Source organism: Drosophila takahashii, chromosome X (genome assembly GCF_030179915.1).
Source record: "Drosophila takahashii strain IR98-3 E-12201 chromosome X, DtakHiC1v2, whole genome shotgun sequence".
Lineage (NCBI taxonomy): Eukaryota > Metazoa > Arthropoda > Insecta > Diptera > Drosophilidae > Drosophila > Drosophila takahashii.
Window position 1 is genome coordinate 23,336,229 of NC_091683.1, and position 23,516 is coordinate 23,359,744.

General features: G+C 37.0%; 1 protein-coding gene across 5 annotated transcripts; it reads right to left on the minus strand.

Moving 5' to 3' along the window:
• Positions 1-344: 344 nt before the first annotated feature.
• Pkcdelta (Protein kinase C delta) lies at positions 345-23,149 on the minus strand. Of its 5 annotated transcripts, XM_017149858.3 has the most exons (16): positions 23,010-23,149; positions 22,154-22,336; positions 19,648-19,992; positions 18,482-18,819; positions 17,719-17,834; positions 17,572-17,657; positions 17,378-17,507; positions 4,519-4,620; positions 3,661-3,744; positions 3,318-3,454; positions 3,077-3,250; positions 1,891-2,045; positions 1,684-1,831; positions 1,172-1,351; positions 970-1,110; positions 345-909 (listed from the first exon to the last, which is right to left on the minus strand). In XM_017149858.3, exons 3-16 carry the CDS (start codon positions 19,741-19,743, stop codon positions 760-762), a joined length of 2,037 nt encoding a protein of 678 aa, XP_017005347.1. In that variant the 5' UTR covers positions 19,744-19,992; positions 22,154-22,336; positions 23,010-23,149; the 3' UTR covers positions 345-759. The 5 variants fall into 5 exon arrangements, with proteins under 5 accessions (XP_017005347.1, XP_070074685.1, XP_017005349.1 ...); XM_070218584.1 differs by lacking the exon at positions 22,154-22,336; XM_017149860.3 differs by lacking the exon at positions 23,010-23,149 and having other exon boundaries at positions 3,318-3,364; positions 22,154-22,960.
• Positions 23,150-23,516: the final 367 nt, after the last annotated feature.

The following is a 23,516-nucleotide window of genomic DNA, read 5'->3' on the forward strand; positions in this document are numbered from 1 at the left end:
CAGAAACCTTAAAGATTAATCTAATCTAATCTAATTTATCTGTAAATTAGGTGTTATTAAGATTATTTATTATTATTATTTATTATTATAGATATAAAGATATTTCCATGCCTAATACTATCTGTAAATACTTTAAGGATTTATTGATTTTATAAAAATATTTTTATCACAAACTATATTTTATCATATAAATTACTATTTGACTGATGATCTTTGAAATTACCAATTATTTCAAAACATGGGAAAATGTATAAAAATTAAGATAATACTTACTCTTTCGAAACGCACTGTACGCAATACAATCTCTGGAAAACGCATCTAACGGTAGCTAAAGCACAATCCCATCTGATTGACACATTGTTTTTATTCAACAACCATTTTTCCATAGCCGCATTATTTTTTTAAATTTCTTAGTTTTTTATTTCTCATAGACGTAGACTTTTTGCTTAGCCGCTAAAATTCAGAACAAATATAATTTGCGAAAAAAAAAGATATATATGCATAGGTATATAGTATATAGGTAAATATGAGGAGGGATATCTGTACAATTAGACTTAGACATAGAAGTAAAGCTAACTGACTAGAATTACGCTCAAATTTTTAAGTGGGTTTTAAGGCTTAGCTAAAAGGTATTAAAATTTCGATTTCCTTTTCCATATTCGTTTGTTAATCTTTGTTTTTTTTTTGTTCCATAATAAATATTTACATATACAAATACTGTTGCTCTAAATAATTAATTAGGATAGTATTAATTAAGATTTAGTCCAGGGTGATGTGAGGATTTGTGTAGGTGAAGCCGTGGAACTGCTTCTGGTCCATGGAGGCTAGTATCTCCTTATCGATGGGGGTGAGTCGCACCCGCTCCCTGGTAAAGACCCGGTCGAAATATTGCGTATCCAGGGGGTGTTTCTTTAAAAGGTATACACACTTAGTAATCAGTCCTAAGCTATATAACTATAAAAAACCTACCACTTGGGGCTTGAAGGGCGGTTCGATTTGCCGCTTTTCCAGTAATCCCCAGTCGATCGGGCGGAAGAATATATGATCAGCTATATCACCAGCTGGACTATATTGCGAGCCAATACGCTTCGTATAGTCCTTCTCCAGCAACTATTCGTAAAAGTTAAAATTAATATTATATTATATTTTATTAAAAATTCTTTTATCTTACCCCCTTGAGTATTCCGGTGGCCTCGGCGGATATATAGACTGGGAACCATGGAATTTCATTGCAAATGGACCAGAAGAGCTCGTCCTCATCGCAGCCACTGAATGGTGACTGTCCGATCAGCATTTCGTAGAGCAGCACACCGAACGACCACCAATCCACATTCTGATTGTACTTTTCACCCTAATTTAATGAAAATATTTTTTTAATTTAATAAAACTGCTAGGGTCCTCACAATTTGTAGAAATATCTAGATAATAAATTATGGAAAACATATTCTTGAACACCGAAAAAATATTGAAAATTATGAAAAAACCGTTGAGTGTATTAAGTATAATGTAAAAACCATTTTCTAAGCATCCCAAATAATGTTATATTGAATACTGAATAATATAAAAAACACGTTCTAAGCATGCGACTTTAATTATTATTTAAATAGCCTTAAAAATAATATATAAAATATTTAACTACCCCATTATTGCAGTTTTAAAATAAAATATCGTAAAGATAACTACCTTTATGATTTCGGGCGCCATATAATCGGGTGTGCCGCAAAAGCTATCGGCCGTCTTGTCCAAATAGATTTGCAATTTGCACATGCCAAAGTCGGCAATTCGCACATGTCCCTCGTAGTCCAGCAGGACATTATCCAGTTTGAGATCCCTGATGGAAAACAAAAATATGCTTTAAAATATAACAATTGATAAATCATAATGCTATACCTATAGATAATGCCCTTTTTGTGCAGGAACTTGAGGCCCGAGATTATTTCGGCTCCATAGAATCTGGCCCGCTCCTCGGAAAAGCGACCGCTCTCCTGGATGTGGAACATGAGATCACCGCCATTTAGATACTCCATCACAAAGAACAAGTGGCTCTGAATATAAAAGGAATATAAAGAACATTGTTTTAAGATCGAGAATGGGCGAGAGACTTATAGCGAGAGATTTGAATTCGAAATTGAGATTGAGAGATCGTCCCCCAAAGTCATAAATAATTAAAATACCTTCTAATCGGTGTCAATGCAAGACACCGATGCAGTTGCAGTTGCGTTTGCAGCAGCAGATGCAGATGCAAATTTCGGATTAAGAGAACAAACACAAGAAAAAAATACGGACGGACAGGCACCCTGATCTACATGATGTCCGATCGACGTCGTGTGCCCCAATCGATGGCCAGACCCCAGCGATCTAATTATAGCACGTTTTACCTTTCCTCTGGCTAAAAATAGCCAGCCGATCGATTGTTCTATATGATAAATATCGATCAAGAGAGCAGACACACCTTCGAGTGGTGACCCCCACCTGAGGATTGCCTCGCAGTGGAAACCGAAAGTGTGCAAAGAGCACATACAACACCTTGCCATTTTTGATCTGAATATTGTTATCTGGACATTATATATATTAAATAGATTATTAATAATTTTATGTTTAAATTAATTAAAATAGGCTGATTTCCTCTTCTACACCAACATTATAATTAAGAACTCATTTAATGAGTAAACTTTATTTTAGGGTCATTGACACATGGTGACCCTAATCAAGGTTTAAGTTTCTTTAACAAAAAATTGTTTTTTAAATAAAATTTAAATTTTATTAAAAAAAATAAATTATAAATTTTCCAGTCTTCGTTCCACATATTTATAAAAAAATATAAATGTAAATAAATTAAAATTATTTACTCTTAATTATTCATTTTAGAAAGATTGACATTTGTTTAAAAATATTTCATTAAATTCATCTTATCACAATATTATCAAAAAAGTTTTTACAAAATAAATAAAAATAAAGTACTTGAAAAATAAAATAAATTGATTTACATTTAAGATGTTTAAAGATAAAGCTTCGTCATTTAGCACCACTTAACAAAAAAACTATAAATAAACAAATTACTTTTGCGAAAACTTACCTCCGTTTGGAAGGTGCAAAACAGATGACACAGATAGGGATGTTTGGTGCCCAGCGCCAGGACCTTGCGTTCAATAAGCGTCGAGTCCACATCGTCGTCCTCCAGGACGACATCCTTCTTCAGGCACTTGATGGCATAGTAGTACGTGGTATCACGCAGCTCAGCCAGCAGAACCTGTCAAAGATTATTTATAATTATTATTCAGTATAGAAAATCAAAGAAAACAGATAGCAAAACTCACCTTGCCAAAACTTCCTTTGCCAAGAACGGCCAGAAAGTGGAAATCATCTACCGAATAATTCTTAAATCTAGGTATTACTGTTGCTGGCGCAGTGAAACGTCCGGATTTTTGGAATTGTGAATATGTATATGATGTTTCTGTGCGATCGAGACAGCAAGATATTTAAACAGGTGCAGAAAGAGAGAGAGAGAATAAAGTTATTAAATAAAGTTAAAGTTAGTTAAATGTATAGTACTAAAAAAAGTACATGGACTATGTTCGTTTGTGAGTAATTGCCGTTGGTCACTTGAGTGCAATTTGGGGCTACTAAATGTGGGGCTAATATCATTTAAATTCGGCATACCATCGTGTTCTTCGTTGGCCTCGATTTTATAGGCTGGATTCAAACTGGGCGGTGTACTGGGCGAGTCACGGGCTTCTCTGGCTCCTAATTGTTCGAGAATATTAGTCGGGTTTTTGCACAAAGATCTTATATATCTTCGATCTGTATTCATTTCTTTATTTTTTGGGGCTAATTTTGTTTGTAGAATTATAGTTTTTGTGAACTCTTAATTTTGTGAACAAATTTTATAAAAGTTTTTCTTAAATAAACATATGAGTAATTCTTGTGAAACGTATCGAGATTTTCTTCACGGTCTCAAAACGATGTCTCATTTTTATTACAATATTACACCATTTGAAGAGGTAAAAAAATCCACTTGACAGAAGCGAAGATATGCGATGCTTTTTTTTTGTACAATTAATTTATAATTTAAAATACGTGTGGTAAAAAAAATAAAAATACTCAAAAATTATTATTTTTGACAAGCTTTCAGAGGAAAATAGCATACATAATGGTTCCAAAAAAGATCCATTTTGTTTTTAAATATTTTTAAAAATCTTTCCCTCTTTTGACAGAACATTTTAAATACTTCTCAGATTATTTCTGGTCTCTTAAACATTTTTGAATATTATTTAACTATATTTATTAAAAATAAATGCCAGATAATATATATATTTTTTAGAATTTTTTAAAGATTTTTCTTGGGTAAAAAAAACTTTTGCCCGCACAATTTCCTGGTTTCCAGTCATACAATTAACACATCCTAAATTCTGTTCAAACAAAATCAGGCCCATAAATTCGAGGCACAAATTATGAATATTATTTGGCCTCCATCGTTCCCATTCCGACTGTGATTTGTGCATTTTGTCTGGTTTTTACCTCGCTTCACGTGGTTGAGTGCCTCGACGATGAGTTTCTGATTGACACCGCATAAATTGGCCGTGAGCCGCTCGCATTTCTTGTGACAATTCACGTCACATTCTGGTTCGCGTGTTTCGATTCGATTTTCGACGTATATTCGGTATATTCATTCGGATGTTGGCGAAAATGTGGACGTGGATGGGAAGCCCACGCATAGCGTCGCATTGGAGGGGAATTAATTGCAAACAAATTATTATTAAATTTCTGTTGCGGCAGACTGGGCGGGTTACCCAATCTTCTGTTGCGATTTATTGGCTGCACGCTTTTTTCGACTCGAGGAAAATGTTTCTTGATTGGAAATTTACTAGCAAATGTGCGCACCCATCAACTTATAGACTAATTAGAAATTGAAATTTGCAGTTGTGAAAGAGGATTGGTTTTAATTTCCTATCAATAATCGCCTTTATATGATAATTCAATTAATATAATATTGTTATTTATAACAATAAAATATTGGTACACCTTCTAATTAATAACCAATCCATATTAATTGAATTTTAAATTCCACCAAAATAATAACAGAATAAAAGGGAAATATTGAAACTAGTTTTCCTTCTTTAAATAATTTTAAATAATTTCTGAAAGAGTAACATAATAAAACGAACAATATTACATACACAAATACGGATATCACAATGTAAAAAAAATATCACAGAAAAATGTATTTAAAAAATGATTCTATCTCAGCTTTAGTTTTTAGAATTTGCTTTTAATTGTTACTCAAAAAAAAATAATTAAAAAATTAGCAGATGACAGACTGCAAAAATTTAAAACCTGATTTCACGGAATTAAGAAATTCAACTGTATCTTTGATTAAAACAGATATTGAAGATCATATACAAAGGTTTTCGAAAGAATGGGAAAAATAATACAAATTTGGCTGCTTCCACAATTTCAATAAAAATGTTAAAAAAAAAGCGGATTATGGTTCTCAGTGCAGCTAAATCGATTTAAAGACATGAATTTCCTCTGTTTTTTTTCGGGTAGGAGGTTCTGCTCGCATAAACAATGCGAGTTCGCCATTCTTTCTGCCCACTTTGATTGAATTTCCAACTAAATGAGGCGGATGCCCGGATATCACGTATACGCAGTGTGGCAGCGAGCAAATGAATTTTCGCGCGTTTTGAGGAAATTTTATATAATCTGTGATCTGTATTTGTACAAAGCCCATAACTGCGTTGTTTTCTATGGTTAAATCAACTGCAGGGGAATGTCTAAATACCATATAGTATCTCTGCAGATATATCTGAATATATGAATGTATATATGTATTTTATGCGAAAGCTTTCTCTCTGCTCAGACAGACACGACGATGACCTAAACAATTTGTTTTCATTTGTTGTTTTGGCTAAAAGTAAAATGCCAACTTGTCGATTCTTTTTCTTCTTCTCCTCTCTTTCTTTTCTTTTTTTGCGGCTTCTGGCAGCGGATCTCTAGCAAATTCTCGCACAAAAATCAAGGAAACGCCACCACGGAACAGTAAGCAACGATAAAATTCTCGGCGAAAAATTACATAAAACACGAATCGAGCGATAGAAATAGGAAGTCGATTTGCCATATTCACTATCGCACAGAGTGAGTAACAAAGCTAATAAATAAAACCATAAACAAACAGGAGACTGGTAAAATAGCACTTTTTTCTATAAATTTTAGGAAGGAAATGAAACTAGAAAATAGTAACTTATTGTACTTTAGGAAAATATAAATCCACTTGAAAAAACACTACATTAAAAAATCCAACTAAAGAAAACAGAAACAACCTCTACAGAATTTAAAACATAAAGAGAAAATCCCACTAATATGATAATAGAATACAAAATATGTTCTAAATAGATAAAAAATCTATGTAATAGTTTAAATCATGTTGTAATAGAAAATTCGACTTTTCCAAAAATACCATTAAAAATCAAACCAACGAATTCCACATAGCAACCCGAAAATATGAAACTTTTAGCATTTTCATGCCCTAATGGGAAAACTCACAATTTTTCTCCAGCTGCAGGTCGTTGAACCCGTTGCATTGTTCAGCGAAAATATAAATTTCAAGTACTTGCACTTCCTAGTTAACACTTTGAGTTCCGATGCATTACTATGCCATCGACTACCCGAGAATATGTTCTTATAGACGGGGCATCGTTTTCCCCGGATGATATACTAGCTATTGATCGTTATGACTTTGTTTATGTATTTTTCTTTTGTGTCTCTATTTTTCCCCAGAATTGTTTGCATGCCTGAGGCTGGCTGCTATCTATACCTTATGTCCTATATCTTATATCTCATATCTATACATCGGTGTTTTGTGTTTTTGTGAAAACGAAAGCATTCCGAAATGCCTGGCATAGACAGTAAGTCGAAAGCTCTTTTTTGATCCGGACACGTGCCGCACACTCAAGTAACCAGCGGAGGCAAAGGGGAAGGGGTATGATTTGATGTACACAGAAAGAAAAAAATACAGCAATAGGTAATTTTAATTTCTTTTCAAAGAAAATTAAAGAATATCCAAAATAAATATAAAATTTCTCTGAGAGCTTACTAAAAAGTTATATACTGAGATATTATTACTGAGTAAGTAGCTTTTTTAATTGTCAAAATAGATTTTTTCTTATAAATATAAATATGTAAAATTCTAATATAAAGCAATTAAATGATAAATATTTTAAAAAACTCAAAAAAAATTGTTTTTAAGACGTAAAGTTTTGTTGATTAAGTTTTTAGATTTTTTTTTTTTTAATATTGGAAATGTTATTTGAAATAAAAGTTTTAATATATTTTAAGTTTTGGAATAAAATGATTAATTTGATAAACCTGGTTCGAAATGTTTTGTAAAAATTTGTGCGTTTGTGAAATGAATAAAAATTTGTATATTTTCTATTTAAATTCTGACAAATACTTCAAATATGTTTCAAATTATTTTATAGAAATGAGAAAAACTGTATATTTTTATATTTGATAATTTAAGAGTGAAGATATTCCTTTTGATATGAAAAAGTATTTCCGATTGCTGTGATTGTTTTCCTCGGTGTATTTACTGAACTGCCCGCGGTTTTCGAGGTGATTTCGCAGGGGATCGGCTACCGGAATCCTTACCTAACATCTTCTTGGGACTGGAGGGCGCGGTGCCGCCTTCGAACCCGGAATCGTTGCTGCAGGTGCTCATCCGGATGATGGACGGCGAGCTGGAGGTGGAGGCGCCCCCTCCGCTGTTCACCCCCAGAGTTCCGGCCGAACTGGGTGAATCGACGACCGTTGTGGTGGTGGTTCCCGCCCCACCCTTGGCGGCGCCACCCACCTCGAGGTCCTCGGAACTGGCGCTGCTGCTCGAGGAGCTGCACTCCTCGTCGCCGCCGCTCTCGTCGTCGCTGTCCTCGTCCAGGGAGCCGCCGCTGCCCTCCTCGCTGCCGCTCTCATCGTCGGTGTTCTCATCCGAATAGACGATCTTCTCGCGCTTCCACAGGGGACGCGGCGTGGCCACCAGTGGATAGCGTGGCGCCTCCTCCTTCACATAACACTTGTTCGTCGTATCGATTTTGATCTTCTTGTGCGGATCGAAGCGCTTTCCTTCGGCGGCGGCGGCTTTCGCCTTCTGTTTCTTCTTCTCCTTGCGCTGCTTCTTCTTCATGCTGGCGCTTAAATTCGCACAACCGTCAACACTGGAATAATCGTCGCAACTGTTGCTGCTGCTGTCGTCGTCGTCGTCGTCGTCTTGGCTATTTTCCGCCGACGAGGGTATATAGTCCTCTAGCTCGGCATCAACGTCTCGCAGACACTGTGCCAAATTCGATACTGTTGCAAACTTTGATAAATTATTGCCGACGCCTTCGCCGCAGCTGTTGTTGCTGCTGCTGAGAGAGGCAGCAGCAGCAGCATCGGTGGGAGCAACACCAAGAGTACCAACAGCAACAGCAACATTAACAGCAGCAACACCAATTGTTATTGTTGTGGGCGTTGTGGTTGCATCGCCTGTTGCCGCCGGCGATGACGCATTTGTGGCCTGTTGCTGCTGCTGCTGCTCGTGCTGCTCGTGTTGCACTTGCAATTGCAATGTCTGTTGCTTGTTCGGCGATGTTTTGGCCGCCTTTGTGGGGGCCAAAGTTATAAATTGATCGGCATTGATTGGGGTCACATTGCTCTCAGACAAAGCTGTTACAGTTTCTGTTGCTGCTGTTGCTGTTGCTGCTGCCGCTGGCGCTGTTGCTGCTGGCGTTGCAGCTTTCTTTTTGCCAACATTTGTTTTGCCGGCACTTTTTGGCTTTGTCGTTTTCGGTGATTGCACCTTTGACTTGCCCGTTGGCTCAGCGGCTTCCGTCAATTTCGTTTTGGTTTCCGTTTGTGGCACCAATGTTGCTGCCGTCTCGAGCAGTTGCTGCTGCTGCTGCTGCTGTTGTTCCTTGTGCGTTGTTTTATTTATTTTCGTTTCGACTGCGGCTGCCGTTGCCTGTTGTTGTTCAGGTGACTTGGCCGGCTGCCCGCTATTTATTTTTGGCCCTGCTGTTTCGTTCAATTTTGATTTGCCTGTTGCTGCTGTTGATGTTGATGTTGCTGTTGGTGTTGCTGTTGTCATGGCTACGGCGTTGCCAGATTGCTTGCTCACCCCCTTGGGTGATATTGTTTTTCCTGCCTGAGCAACAGTTGTTGCTGGTGTTGTTGACTTGGCCTCATCTGCGGCTGGCTTAAGTTGTGGTGTCTTTTGTGGTGTTGCTGCCTTGATTTCTGTTGTTGCTGGTGTGTCAGTTTTTGTTTGTGCTGTTGCTGCTTTGATTTGTGATGTTGCTGGTGTGTCAACTTTTGATAGCGTTGTTGATTCAGCTGCCTTCGCTTGTGGTGTGGTTGGTGTAGTAACCTTGTTTGTTGGAGAATCTTTTGTGGGTGTTGCGACTTTTATTTGTGGTGTTGTTGGTGTAGCAATCTTTTTTGTTGGTGAATCTTTGGTGGGAGTTTCGACATTTACTTGTGGAGTTGTTGGTGTAACAGCCTTTTTTGTTTGTAAATCCTTTGTTTGTGGTGGTGTTGGTGAATCCTTGATTGGTGTTGCTGCCTTCGTTGTTGGTGATTCTTTCGTTGGTTTCTCCACTTTGATTTGTGGTGTTGAATCCTTTGTTGGTGTATCTGGTTTTGTTTGTGGTGTTGCTGCTATTCTTGTTGGTGTATCCGTTTTCAGTAGCACAGTCGCCTCTTCAGCTTTGGGTGATGTTTTCACTTTATTTTGTGGTGTTTTTGGTGATTCTTTTGTGGGTGTTGCAGCTGTCGTTTTGGCTGTCATTGTTGACTTGGCTTCCTCTGTTGTTATTAATTTTGGCAAGTCTTTCTTAGGCATTGTTGACTTGGATTTAATATCATCGGTTGTTGAAGCGTCTACTTCAGGTGTTGGTGTTATTATAGCCTTGGTTTTTGTTGGTATTTTGCTTGCTTCTGCTTTCTGTCCTTCCACTTGGTTGGTTCTCACAATCGTTGGAGTTAGTGGTATTGAAGATAGCTTTGGTATGGACGATTTACCAGCAGTTGTCACGTTCGAAGGTGTTGTCTTCAGCTCGATGAGAATTTCCGACTTGAGTTTCGGTGTCGTTGGTGTCTTCGTGGTTGGTGACTTGGGCACTTCTTCCTCCAGCAGCTGCTCCTGTCGCTCGTTGAAGACCTTCTTGCGATTGCTCATGTACAGCGTTTCCCGCGAACCGATTTGCGACCAAAAGTCCTCGCCGCTCTCGGATTTTTGTATAGCCTTGCGAATGGGTTTGGGTGTGGCCACGCCCTCGACCTTGGCCTCGGTTTTGGGCTGTGATTGCTGCTGATTCTGCTGTATGGCTGCCTCATCGAAGGTGAAAATTTGTGCCTCACTCACGTGCTGTTTCTGCTGCTTACTGGCCTTCTTCAAAGGCGATGTCTTGGTTGTTTTGGGCGCTGCCTTCATGAATCCTTCGGGCAGAGACGACGACGACGACTCGTCCTTTTCCTCCACCTGCCCATCCTCCTTGGGCACTGTCTTTTTCTTGGGCAACTTGAACACCTTGTGTATCTGATGATGCTCCTCCACCGTCTCCACATTCACGGTGAACTTTGGCTTGGGACTGGGACTCGGGGTGGAGCTCGAACCTGAACCGGAAATCGAAACCAAGGGCTGCACCAATAGGTTCTCCTCGTTCAACTCCAAGACACTGGGCATATGATGATCCACTGGCTGAGCCTGTGGTGCATTTTCCACCTCCACAATGGCGGTGATCTTGTGCCGCTGCTTCTTGCTCTTCTTCGATCGCCGCTTCGACCGCTCCTTGAGATCCTCATCGTTGGTGGTGGTGCTATCGTGACTGGACCGCCGCTCCAGGTGGATCAGCTGGAAGCTGCCCGAGTTCGATTTCTGCAGCTTGTTTAGGATTTCCTGCTCCTGTTCCTGGATAATCGAGGCCCGGCGTCGCAGCTCGCCGGCATTCAGATCATCATCGATCTTATCGGATGAAATATCCTCGCAAATGTCATGAAATGTGGGGCACTGCACGAGGCTCAGGCGGCGAATGGTCTCCTGCATTTCCTCGAGATCCGATTCCTCCTTTTCCAGGTCCTTATCCTTTTCCTCTTCCCTTTCGCCCGGAGAACTCTTTTGTTCCCGGCTCTCAGTCCTCTGAGCACTTTGTGGCCTAGTTAGTTCTTGGACTCTGGCCTGATTGAGACTGGGCGCCGCCTCCTCCTTCTCGTCTCGTATGTAGAATCGCTCACGTAGCAGCTCTCCTGGTGACTTTTTGTTGCTGGTGGTGGGAAAGGCGGCCAGTTCCTCGGCCAGTTTTTGGCGCCAACTCAAACTGGGCTCGGTGGCTGGGGGCAGATCCCTGAACTGATGTTCCACCACCAGCTGTGGCTCCTTTTTGGGACTCTCGGCACTGCGTTCCTTGCTGCGTCTGCGTATGGTGGAGAGTCGGACCACAGGGCGATTTCGTTTGATGGTGGATCTGCGATTGGATCTAGGATCTGTTTCCTTGGGGGCCTTGGGTTCCTCCTTCTTTTCCGCCTTCTCTTCCTCCTTCTCTTCCTCCTTCTCCTTCCGCTTAGCCACCACCTCCTCCTTGACTGTCGGCTCTTTTTCCGGGATAACCCTGCGATATCTGGAAGAACTCACATCGATATCGGCTGTATTTATAGCTATAGGTCTTGCCGGTATGTATCTACTACTGGCGCCGCTTGAGGAACTATAACTCGGGGCTGTACTGTACTTGGGTGAATTGATGCGGGTCAGGGGCATCAGGCTGCTGTGACCACTGTGCCTGCCCGTCTCCGTAATCGTAGTCAACTTGGGTTGGTATCTGGAACCCAAGCCATGGAGGGAGCTGCTCGCTGAGGAAGTGCCGCTCGAATAGCTACTCGGCGATCGCGGCGAACTGGGACTCAGAGGCACCATATAGCTGGCCGGATAGGAGCGATTGTAGCTGGACGTATAGCTCGATCCGGGGGAAGAGCCCGAGCCCAGGCCCAAGTTCAGGCCCAAACCGGAACTATAGTACGGCGAATACAGTTGGCTGCTGCCGCCACTGTAGTAATAGTTGGTCGAATCCGAATACAGCGGCATCTTGTTGCTGTAGTCACTCAAAAAAAAAAACACCCACACACACAAAAATAAAGAAAAACACACGAACCACTAAGACGTTCTGTTCGAAATTTTTGTTTGCTTATTTTCCGGCGCTTTTCCGCTGTTTTTAGCTCAGTTGTTTCCTTTCGGTTCGTTTAGGCTCTCATATTTTAATAGTAATTACGCTGCTCACGGATGGGATCGTACATAAATATCTTTATCTAAATGGCACATTTGGGTTTGACTATTAATAGATGTAAAAGACTAAAAAAACAATAGAGAATGCTAATAGACTAATAGATACCCTTTACTCAGCTAAAGATAGTGCGAGGGAGACGGAGATATGCATGCACTGCTTGAATTCCATTTGTTGCTCATAACTTTTTAACGAATGGTCCGATTTAAAAAATTTCTTCTACATTTTGGTAGGTATAAATAAACACAACAAAATTGCATTTATACTTTTCAAAAATCTTTAGTGATCCTGGGGTCGGAAACGCTTCCATCTACCTGTTACACACTTTCTCACGAATTCAATATACCCTTATACTCTACGAGTAACAGGTATAAAAACTAATGACAAAGATACAAATTATGAAAATTTAATAATAAGTTATTTACATTTACTAATAGTATTTAATGATAAGAAAAATTTAATTTGACCAATTAAAAATCTAAGCTACTTTATAAAAGTCGGGATAAAAGATGGATTGACATAAAAATGTAAAAATAAAATGAATTCGGAAATAAAAATAAATATATTTTCAAAGATCTATAAATAAAATAGCTAAGAATTAATGGAGTTTATAATTGGTAACCACTGTACTTCCCCATTTCGCACATTTGTCTATCGTTAATTAATTAAACCGATTTAATTGCCTAACTTTTCAATTTCAATTCCAATTCGATTTCCGGCCAAACCAACTCGATGTCAATAACTCAATTTAATTGCAATGGCTAATCCCACATTCAATTGGGCAAGATGATAAATTTAGACTGGGTGCTGAGGCAGAGATTCGGCCATAAATTCGGTGGCACTTCAGTTTATTCTTCACAGGTTAACGCTTGCTTGAAATATGTATTTTTGGGGCTGCCGTACATACTACATATTTGTATGTATGTATCTCGCCCTCCGACGCTGCCGCAGTTTAATTATACAATTTTTAGAGATTTCAAAACGGCTGTCATAATGTGCCAGCATTTGGCAATACCGAAGTCACATTAATTATAGCCTAATTGGCCAAAAGAGCAGTCCGATCGAAATTGCAGATTTCCGCATAATTTTTTTGGGAAATAAATATGGCAAATAAATATGATGGTATTTTTCAAGGATATATTTTGTTTGTTTGTTTAAAAAAAAAATTACAAAGGAATTATTTCTGATTGCTTAAATTGTAACTTTATGGATTTTAAATTTTGGTTAAATCCGAATCATCTTAAATTTGTTAGAAAATCAAAATGGAAATAAAAAAGATGTATAGTCATTTAAATTCCTGCGAAAAATGAAAGCTAATCAAATTGTTTATTCAAATTGATAAACAAATGGGGTTCCAGGCCAATTCTATGCTTCAACTGATATTAAAAATTTCTATTAGGCGTAGTTTTTTTTTTTAGAACGAAAAAAGAGTTCTTGAAATTGAACTGTCATTGGCTGAAGGTCAGCTGGAATCGATGATGGCTTTTCAATTATTCCAATGGTCTTTTCTCGCTCGATATATGTTTATTATTGGATTTCACCATTGCCCATTGCCCACATGTGCCATATAGAAATAGATATATAATCCGATGTAGGAGATAAATTTTTTCGCATGACGTAAGCGCTCACGAGTCGTTGTCTGCGATTTTCCTCAGCGATTTTAAACGCATAAATTGCTGACAGTTTTCTTTTTGTTTTGTTGTACCGTTTTATAATTATACTCGTTTTTTTATTAGCCACTTCAAACGCAAGGTGCGTGATTTCTTTTTTTTTCGTTGTATTTTCCTTTTAGTGTAATATTTTTTGGATTTTTTTTGTTATGGTTTTTACCGTCAGCGCGACAGGAGGAAAAAAAAGAAGGAGCTAAGTCGACGTGGCGAACGCATTAACGGAAACTACTGAAATGTGAAAGGCAGCGCAGAAAATTTTCAATTCCGATTCCTGAACTCACCAACACCAACACCAGCACACACGTCGATTTTCACGGGAAAATTCGAAGTCCGTCTGTGTGGAGAGAGAGGCTAACTTGGCAACACAGTATTGCTGTCTTTGTATCTGTATCTTGTATCTTGTGCCCTCTGCATCTGTATCCGTGTTGAGACAGAGGCCCAGATCACCATTTTGCCCACTACTCTTCTTCTTTCGATCATCTCTACGTATCTGCCAATTTCGAAATATGCCCCTCAGAATTTTCATCACACACACACGCCATAAATTTCACACGAAGGCGAGCGGTTTTTCGAATTTCGAAAAAGCATCAAAAACATTTTTGACGTGTGTTTGAAAATGCTGTTCGTCGTTTTTGCACAGCGAAAGTAAAAGCGAAAAACGAGAGAGAAAACGAGGAGCGAAAAACTAATATGCGAGAGAACAGAGAAAAGAGAGTCGGGCTGTCATAAAATATGCGGAACAATTAACTAAAATAAGTTTGCGAAACATAAAATATATCACACTTGCGTGTTACAATAAAGTAGGAATATTCACTAGAGAATAAATACAAAATTTCAGAACATAAGTTTTCCTGAGATATCACAGAAACTAGAGAATAGAAGTACGATTAATATATTTTCTCTTACAAAATCAAGAGTTAAAAAATTAAAAAATGTAAGTGCCGGAAAACCCAAATAAATTCAATTTCAAGCAACGGAAAAAAGAATTCAATTAGATGACACGATAGAAATAGACAAAAAAAGAGAACCCGAAAGTCCACAGACTCGCTGTCATAAAATGTGTGACCAATTAATTGTCACTAAAATGTATATAAGTCATAAATTAAACGAATTGGGCAAGTGTAATCAAACATCAAAGTGTTCATTTGTGCAATGAATAGCGAAATGTCTTTTTCAACTAGTTCTAGATCTCTGGATGAAAAAGAAACAGAAGAGATCATTTGTGAACATGTCGCCATAAAATGTGAGAACAAGTACTTAAAACTATTTTATAGAGATTTAGGCAAAAACATTTTATAAAAATATATAACTAAAGAAGTTCCTATGATTATTATGAAAAAAAAAACATAGAAAATTAAAATATATTTTCTAAGTATATTGAAAATCAAAGACTGCCAAAAATATCAGTTAAGTTTTTCGCCAACATGGACTTTTGGCAGCTGGCTAAAGGTCCTCCTGGGCGACTATCATCAATCTGCCTGTTGGTAGCACCTGCTATCAAGATGTTTGGCTAAATTTGTCCATCCCCTCGAAACGCGAGGAAATCGAAAACAAATGCCAGAAATGCCGCACGTAGGATGTATCTCACATGAGAGGTGCCCATAGCACTCGAAGTCGTACATGCGATGCTAATGGTGACGCTTTTCGGTTCCGCAAAGTACATTTATAGACTCGCGAGTAAGAGGAAGAGATGTGGAAAGCGCCAAACAACTAGAAATAGAACTGCAATATGCTCTTCTGTCTTCTTTTTTTTGGTTTTCTTTTTTTTTCTTGGTTTTTTTCAGCCTCAGTACTTAATCTTTGCGATTTATTGCAAACGAGGGGTGAGGAAATCGGCGGAATATATATATTTCTTTGCGATATTTTTGCAACTGCATTCCTGGCATGTCACTTGTAAAAGTGCTTAGCCATGGGATTACTCTATGCACTTAAAAAAACACATTATTTTTAATAGTGTTTGGATGATTGAAAATAGTCATTTGAGAACACATTTCGAACATTTTCGTTCACAAAATTAATTTTTACAAGTATTTAAATGCCAGTATTTTCTGTGATTATTAAAAACTTATTTTGAAATATACATATTTGTATATTTTTAGTAGATAACAAAATGCTCAATAAAGGCTTTGAAACATCGATATTATTTTACTGCCCAACTTTAATAATCACAGTTTTAAAGAGATTAATGGGTATATTACCCGTTGATCATGACATGATTTTTCTTGGCTGCGTTGATATTTTCGTCTTGTTCGGGACGCCATGTTCTTTTTCGCTTTTTCTTATGTCTTGTGTGCTGGCAAAGTCGCAATAAATTGATTTCTAATGCAGTCTAGCTATCTGTCTATCTATCTATTATACACACGTTGCGATTTCAGCTTAATCTGGCTTTCGCATTATTTCCGCTTTGATCGCATCGCACACAGCGAGTGAAAGTATTTTTTCCTTTGTTCGACAAATAAAAAGAGAGTAAATAATATTGCACAATGCACAAGCACACCCTCGTTTTGCTTGACAAAATTACGAGATCTTCTTTGCATATATCTTAAGTGGGTTTATTTTTGCTTGCACTTTCCAGCAGAACAGAGATTTTATGAAATTACAATTGGTTATGGGTATATGTGTATCACGCATACGCAGTGTTGTACCAATTTGCACAGGAAAATATATTTTATTCGGGGAATTTCGTTAAATGGGTCGCAATCATTAATTGCCATAATGAGACGTTTTCGAAACATTTACGAATCTGTAAAATTGTACTTTATTTCCTTCTTCTTGAGTTCAGAGAAAAAATCACAAAAAATGTTATTGTCTACTGCTACCTTTGAATTTATAAATATATACATTCTAACCTTTTCTTTCTTTCTTTGTTTACATCGATGTAAATATACATTCAATGCCGAGAAAAAAACCCAGTAAATAGCCGGGATTTACCATTATTATCATTGTTTTTACCCTTATATCTTTTTTGACCGTTACATTTTCTGATGAGAAGAAAAAGCACATCCCTCTGAGGTTGTTATAACCACTAAAAAGGGAAAGCTTCTTATAAAAAGCTTTGCGGTTTACCTCAAGCACAGATGGTGCCACCTGGCGAAAGCTCGAGAGAAAATTAGCCAATGCAAAAATCGCAACAGGATTAAGTAAGAAAATTAATGCTTTTAAAATAATAGCACTTCTTACTAAAAAAATTAATTAATTTAATATATTAGATTTAAAACACATAAATTAAAATATTTTTTGTGATTTAAATTACGTTCATAAAAAATCTGGAACTTTCATCGGATATTTTACTCAATCAGAAAATTAACATGATTTATTAAATAATCATTTTAGAAAGTGCTAATATTTTAGTTGCAATATTTTAAGGGACATATCATATAAAATGGATGCTAAAGAACTCACCTTCACATTTAAGGCCCTGAATAAAAAATCCCCCCATCAACGATCCGCAATGGTCACAAAAAGTGGGTGACATAAAAGTGTGGGGCTTGAAACGATGTGGCATATCGATCTTGAAACGTTCGCGCAGTAACTAAAAAAAGAAGAACAGAGGCTTAGAATTTATTTTCGTGGCTAAATAATTATTTGAAACGTACAATTGTACTGGCCGAGGTGAAAACGGAACCGGAACATTTGCCCAACAGCTTTTCATGGCACTTTTTATGCACAACCGTCTGGCAAACTGTAAAAAAGGTTTCGTTTTTTAATATTATAAGAGTTTTGAGATAGTTACTTGGACTTACTTATGCACTGATAGCCCTGCTTGCCAAATCCCCAAAGAAACAAATTACAAAAGGCACAAAAGGTGGGCTGGCGAAAGAATTTCGCCACAAAACGATGGCCATTGATGTCGTGGGTTCTGTTGAGCAAATGAAAAAATGTGAGATCCTTTACAAAGTCCAGCATAGAAATAATTAAATTCAATTGTTAATTATTTAAGTAGACTTGATTTTATAATAAAGTTAAAGATCTCTTAAAATTCCAGTACACAGTACAGTGCAGTACACAAGTATAAAATAAAAATCAAAATAATATAAATAGAATAAAAATACAAAAATAAATTTAGAAGATATAACTATTATAAATAAAAATAGTAATTAAGAAAATACGAAAATATGAGTTAAGTAATTAATATTTCATAAGAAAGTGAAATTTAAAAATAATAGTATGTTAAAAGTATGAATTCAATGTAGCGCTGGGATTTGAAAATAAAATTAAATAAATAACTTGAAACTAATTTCAAGATAATACAAATAATAGCTTATTTATTTGTTACATTTCTTCATTTAATTATATTACAGATATTACCAGCTTTTATGTAAGAAAAATTATGCTGAAACTGCCAGTAGAATTTACAAAATATTTAAATATATACCATTTTGTAAACTTAATATTAAAATATTCTTAGGATAAAAAATAATAAAATATTGTTCTTATTTTTCTTTTAGAGATTTTACAATTTAGACAATTTAATTATTGGCTAACTTTATCTAATTATAAACTCACTTCTGGTGCTTAATGGCCCCGCGACGATTGGTAATGCTCCTCGGGCGGGTTCTCCTGTCCACATAGACGCCGCCGCCAGTAACGCCACCACCGTTGCCACCAATGCCACTTCGATCGCCCCTTTCTGCACCGCCGGCACTACTCTCCCGATCCCGATCTCTGTCCCGATCCCGGTGATAGGCCTCCTCCTTGGAGTGCTGGCGCGGCAGCTCGAAGGAATGCTTTCCATAGTGATCCCTGTCCCGGTATTGATCCCTCCGGGCACCCGAGGTGCCGCTGCTGCCACTCAGACCACTGCCTGCTCCACTACTGCTGGTGGAGCTCTGCTTGTAGCGAGTCTAAAAAAACACACAATTTATAAACATTGTTAAAAAATATTGATAAAAAAAAATATAAAGTTGTATAAAATAGTCTTACTTTAATATAATTAAATTACATTTTTACATTCATTTTATTGGTATTTTATTATTTTGTAAATAATTATAAATAATTAAATGGAAACATAGTACATATGTTTGTCCACGTGCTTTAATATTTAAAATTGTATTAAAACTAATTTAAAATTTGATTAGAAAGTTAAAAAATTCCATTTTTATACAATCTTTTGGTATGTTTATTACAACTGGAAAGATTTCAGTATAGTTGGCTACACATGTTAAACCATTTTACATTGAACTACCTAATTTATATTAAATACCTAAGCACACCTGCTATAAGGTAAATAAAATACCGAGAAAGCACTTAATTCTCTGTTTACCCATTAGTTTTATTCTTTTAAATTGTTAAACAAAAATCTAGCCGAACATCGTTTTTAATAGTCTCAATCTGTAAATATACCTATTAATTGTTAATTATTTTGAAATGACTAGGCAAAAACGATTTTTTTAAAATTAATATAAGCTTTTATTAAACAGAATTAAATATTTATTTAAAAACTAGAAAAAAGATATTATAAGTAAAATGAATATTTATAAATTCTAAGAATTTCTTAAGATTAATGTATTAATATGCCCCTTAAAGAAATTGTATTATAAGACATGGTAAATAAAATGAAATATAATAAATGAAATTAATATTTATACATTTTATGAATTAGCTATGATTAATGTATTAAAGTGTCCCCTTAAATAATCTTATTACTAGAGGTAATTTCTGATGATACTTACCTCGTGGCGGGACGATGATCCTCCCGAGCTGCGAGGTCGCTGGCTGCTCGAGTTGGTGGTCTTCTGTTTGCGCACCTGGGCACGTGTGAACATCATCTTGTGGTCTCCCGGTTCCACCCCCAAATGCACATCCACATTCGAGATATGATCTCCCCGCAAGTATTTCGGGCTTCTGGTTTGTGTTTCGCTAGCGGACTTTTGCCGAGTACAAGGCGTTTTCTTCTATATATTTATATTAAATAAACAGCTCGCATTTTTAGTCAGCTGTATGTTGTATCCTGCTTTTGGTGTACTGGCATCTTTGCCGCGACTGTTGGCCAGGTTTAAAGCCCCGTTGACAGATATCTGAAAGGCAACGAAAGAGCGAGGGGGAAATATTAAAAGAATATTAAGGTATACTATAGATCGGATTGCTTGGTGGTACAGCTGGCAATTCCTCTGTGGATCGTGCCTTGATATTATATCGTGGCTATCCCACGCCCGACATTGGCCTCTAGCCCGCCCTCTAAAAACACTGCCCAATTTAATTCCCCCTTCCCCCACCACTGAGAATTGTGTCACGTATGTGAAATGACATTGACAAAGGGGTGGGGAGGAGGGGGAGCTGTTGATGAGGGTGAAAGCAGCCTCAAGAACCATTTGTCTGATGTCTGACTGATGATCTCTACTCATCTATTAATTACACCGGGAAACAATGTATCTTATAGATTATTTTCACGATTATTTTTTTATAAGAAATATACTATTATAATTAACTTCTTTATTACTTATTTTTTAATTTTCAACTCTTTTTCAAAACTAAGCTTAAGGGACTTTTGTTTTATTTTTCATAAATATTAGTAACGTATTAAAAGTATTATTATTTATTTCTTTATAAATGTTTGTAATATTCTGGGAAAATTGTTATCCTTTTTTTGTTTATGTTTTTAAAATGTGCAAACTTTTTATAAATGCTCTTAATCGCTTGTATTTACATTTTTAATCCCAATGTCGTCAAAAATACTAGTTTTAATTGGTTTTCCAAACTACTTTTATTCAGTTCAGGCCAACTCAATGTTTGCTGTCATCAAGTTATTTTTCTCTAGGACGATAAAGTTGCCATTTTATGCTTAGGAAAAATTTAAATGTATTTCTTGGAAATGTTCGTTTGGTTAAAACTGTTTTTGATTCAACGGAATCAAATTGAATTACACATAATTTGAGTTTGTATTTAGGGGCTTTTAAATCATTATATGTATATTATCTGATTTTCTCTGATTTTTCTATAATTTCTTTGAGAAAGTTGACCTGAGAGGCCGTAAATAATGTAGTCTGAAATTTTACAGCTCTACAAACTTAGGCAAAATTCGTGGAGGGAATCCGCCAGCAAACGTTTAAAAATATGATTTCTGTTGTTGCCTCCGACGCGCCACCAAAAATAAGCGCTTGATTCATTTTAAATTTGTTGTGAATGCTTTTTGACCGCCCCCGCCACGCCCCCGGCCCGCCCTCCATTCGCGATTGTTGTTAATGTTATTAAAAATAGAAATTAAGTGGCGAATTGTGCGAGATTGCGTGCCAATTGATTGCCGGATACGATGAAAACACAAACAAGATGTGCCAAAAGTGAGGCAACAACCAGTGAACCCCGAAAGGATGGAAGCTATATGCTCCGATTCAGGGTTAAGGTTTGCCCGTCGATCAAGGCTGAAGTAATTTTGAATCTAATGGAATTTTAATCGAATTTTTGGGGGTCCAAGAAGAGAGCGAATAAGAAAAAACATTGTGATTTTGTTTTTTGGAAAAATGGAAAAAAATGATTGTCCCGAAAAATAAATATTATTTCTTCTCTAAAAGAATTTTACCAAATTTTATAAGATCATTTGTTGTGTTCCATTCTTGTTATTTATAAGGTATATGGATTAAACATTTCCCCTATCATTTGTGAAATTTGCTCAAAAATGTATTTCCTTTAATAAAATATATTTTGTTATATTATTTAATTTCAATTAGGTAATCTAAATAGTTTTGCTTCGTGTTTGTGTGATTCTTAACACTTCAAACACTGCCAATTTTTTAATATAAATACTTATATTTTAAATATATTTTTAGTAAACAAAAAATGTCCTCATTTAAATAGAATCAATAAACTAATTTTCTTGCTTGTTAAAATATGTCTTTTATTTTTGTTAATAAACCATATTTTGTTTGTATGGCCCAATATTTGGTAAAGGAAAATGTTTGGCTTTACTTTTATAAACAAACTACTGCTGTTTTGTGAACTATTTAGCAGTGGTTTACTTTGGTTTACCTTAGAATTTTGAACTTTAGACGGTTATTTTATGGTTTCATTTTATTTATCATCCCTGAAGGTTGGCTTTCCATCAGGATTGAAAAATCGAAACTATTCAACACAGTTCACCTAAGCCATAATGAGTGATCTTTCAGCTACCGAAAATCACTCACCTCCGAAACAATTTGTACAATATCATCTATTAGGTGCTAGAATCGTAATGTCCAAACTCACACGATCGATTTCGTTAATGAACTGATTTCACACCGCTGATCCATTTTGGTTTTTGTTATTTCCGCTGCCAGTTGTTTTGGTTGATGGATTATCGAGTGGGCCATCAGAGATGACAAGCAGTTTATAGAGGGGGATTCAACAGAGTGATCGAAGGATCCCAGCTTTTAGCACGTGTCCAGAAAACTATTTGAATGGCAAACACACAGAGGAAAATGTAGAGAAAATGGGGAAGTGGTGGGTGGGTGGTGTTAAAGGCGTTTTCGATGCTGGACTTTTTGGAGGCTACTATAAACACATTCCACATTCGTACACACGATAATAAATATTTCGTAGTGAAATGCTTTTGTTTTAATGCCCCGAAAAACACAGCGCAAATTGACTGTATGATTGTGCGGTTGCCAGAGCGTTCTTTTAGCCTTCTCTCTTCCCTCTTTTATGTACAGAAACATATATATCCATAGTATAGAATATATAGAGTTCTATATGGCTGTGACGTCATGCCCAGGGGAAAGCCTTTTTGGCCAGGTGCACAGGTGTGGAAAGTCGAGAATCTGCACTATTTTCCATTTTTCATTTTTCCCTTCTCTACTTTTGCACTCTCACAGAATCACTTTCACTTGAAAATAAAAAGAAAATCGTTTGCGCATATTTCCACGCACTTTTACTTGGCTGCATCACGCATACGCCACGTTGCACATTCCATATTTTCCAAACTTGTCCGATTTTTGTTTGTGTGCCGCGACAAACAACAAAAAAAGCAGAAAAAGATGAAGGAATAATGTATGTATATATATTATATATACAGGGGAAAGTCGAAAAGCCACGAAATTTTTAGTAAAGCAAAACAAGAACACACCGAAATGGCAACAACGTGGAACAATACAAAAGGCCAGCCGCAGAAAGTAATAATAAATAGATTCGAGTATCTGTCAGATACAAAGATACAACGTCAACGCGGATTCTTCCGCTCTGTTTGGCCGCTGCGTTCGCACGGGAGCGCACAGCATCCGTATCTGAAAGTGATATACCCGGAGACTCCCATATCCCATAGAGCGTGCTGAACAATCTGTAGCTGTATAGGTGTCTGCATCTGTATCTGTATCCATAGGATCCAGAGAGAGAGAAGTCCGCGGCCAAAGTAAAGTTAAGGCCCAGCGATCTCTGCTCTCTCAGTTCGGTTTCGTCTTCCTCCATATAGACAATATAAGTTTTTTTTCATCCTATATGCAGGGCCCACCGATTATGTGCTCTTTTTACATTATTCTTTCAATTTTTCTCTAATTCTTAGTCACATGGAAGATAGGACCAGAGAGAGAGAGAGAGAGAGCGAGAGAGTGAGAGAACCGTAGTCGAAAGCTTCACT

What these genes read in the sequence shown, in the direction of transcription:
- Pkcdelta (XM_017149855.3), bottom strand. Translation starts at nt 12,109, where the DNA reads ATGCCGCTGTATTCGGATTCGACCAACTATTACTACAGTGGCGGCAGC. An exon ending in GCAAAGGAAGTTTTGGCAAG is followed by an intron (nt 3,251 to 3,317) that starts GTGAGTTTTGCT and finishes AATCTTTGACAG; the next exon opens with GTTCTGCTGGCTGAGCTGCG. An exon ending in CGCCCTTCAAGCCCCAAGTG is followed by an intron (nt 910 to 969) that starts GTAGGTTTTTTA and finishes TACCTTTTAAAG; the next exon opens with AAACACCCCCTGGATACGCA.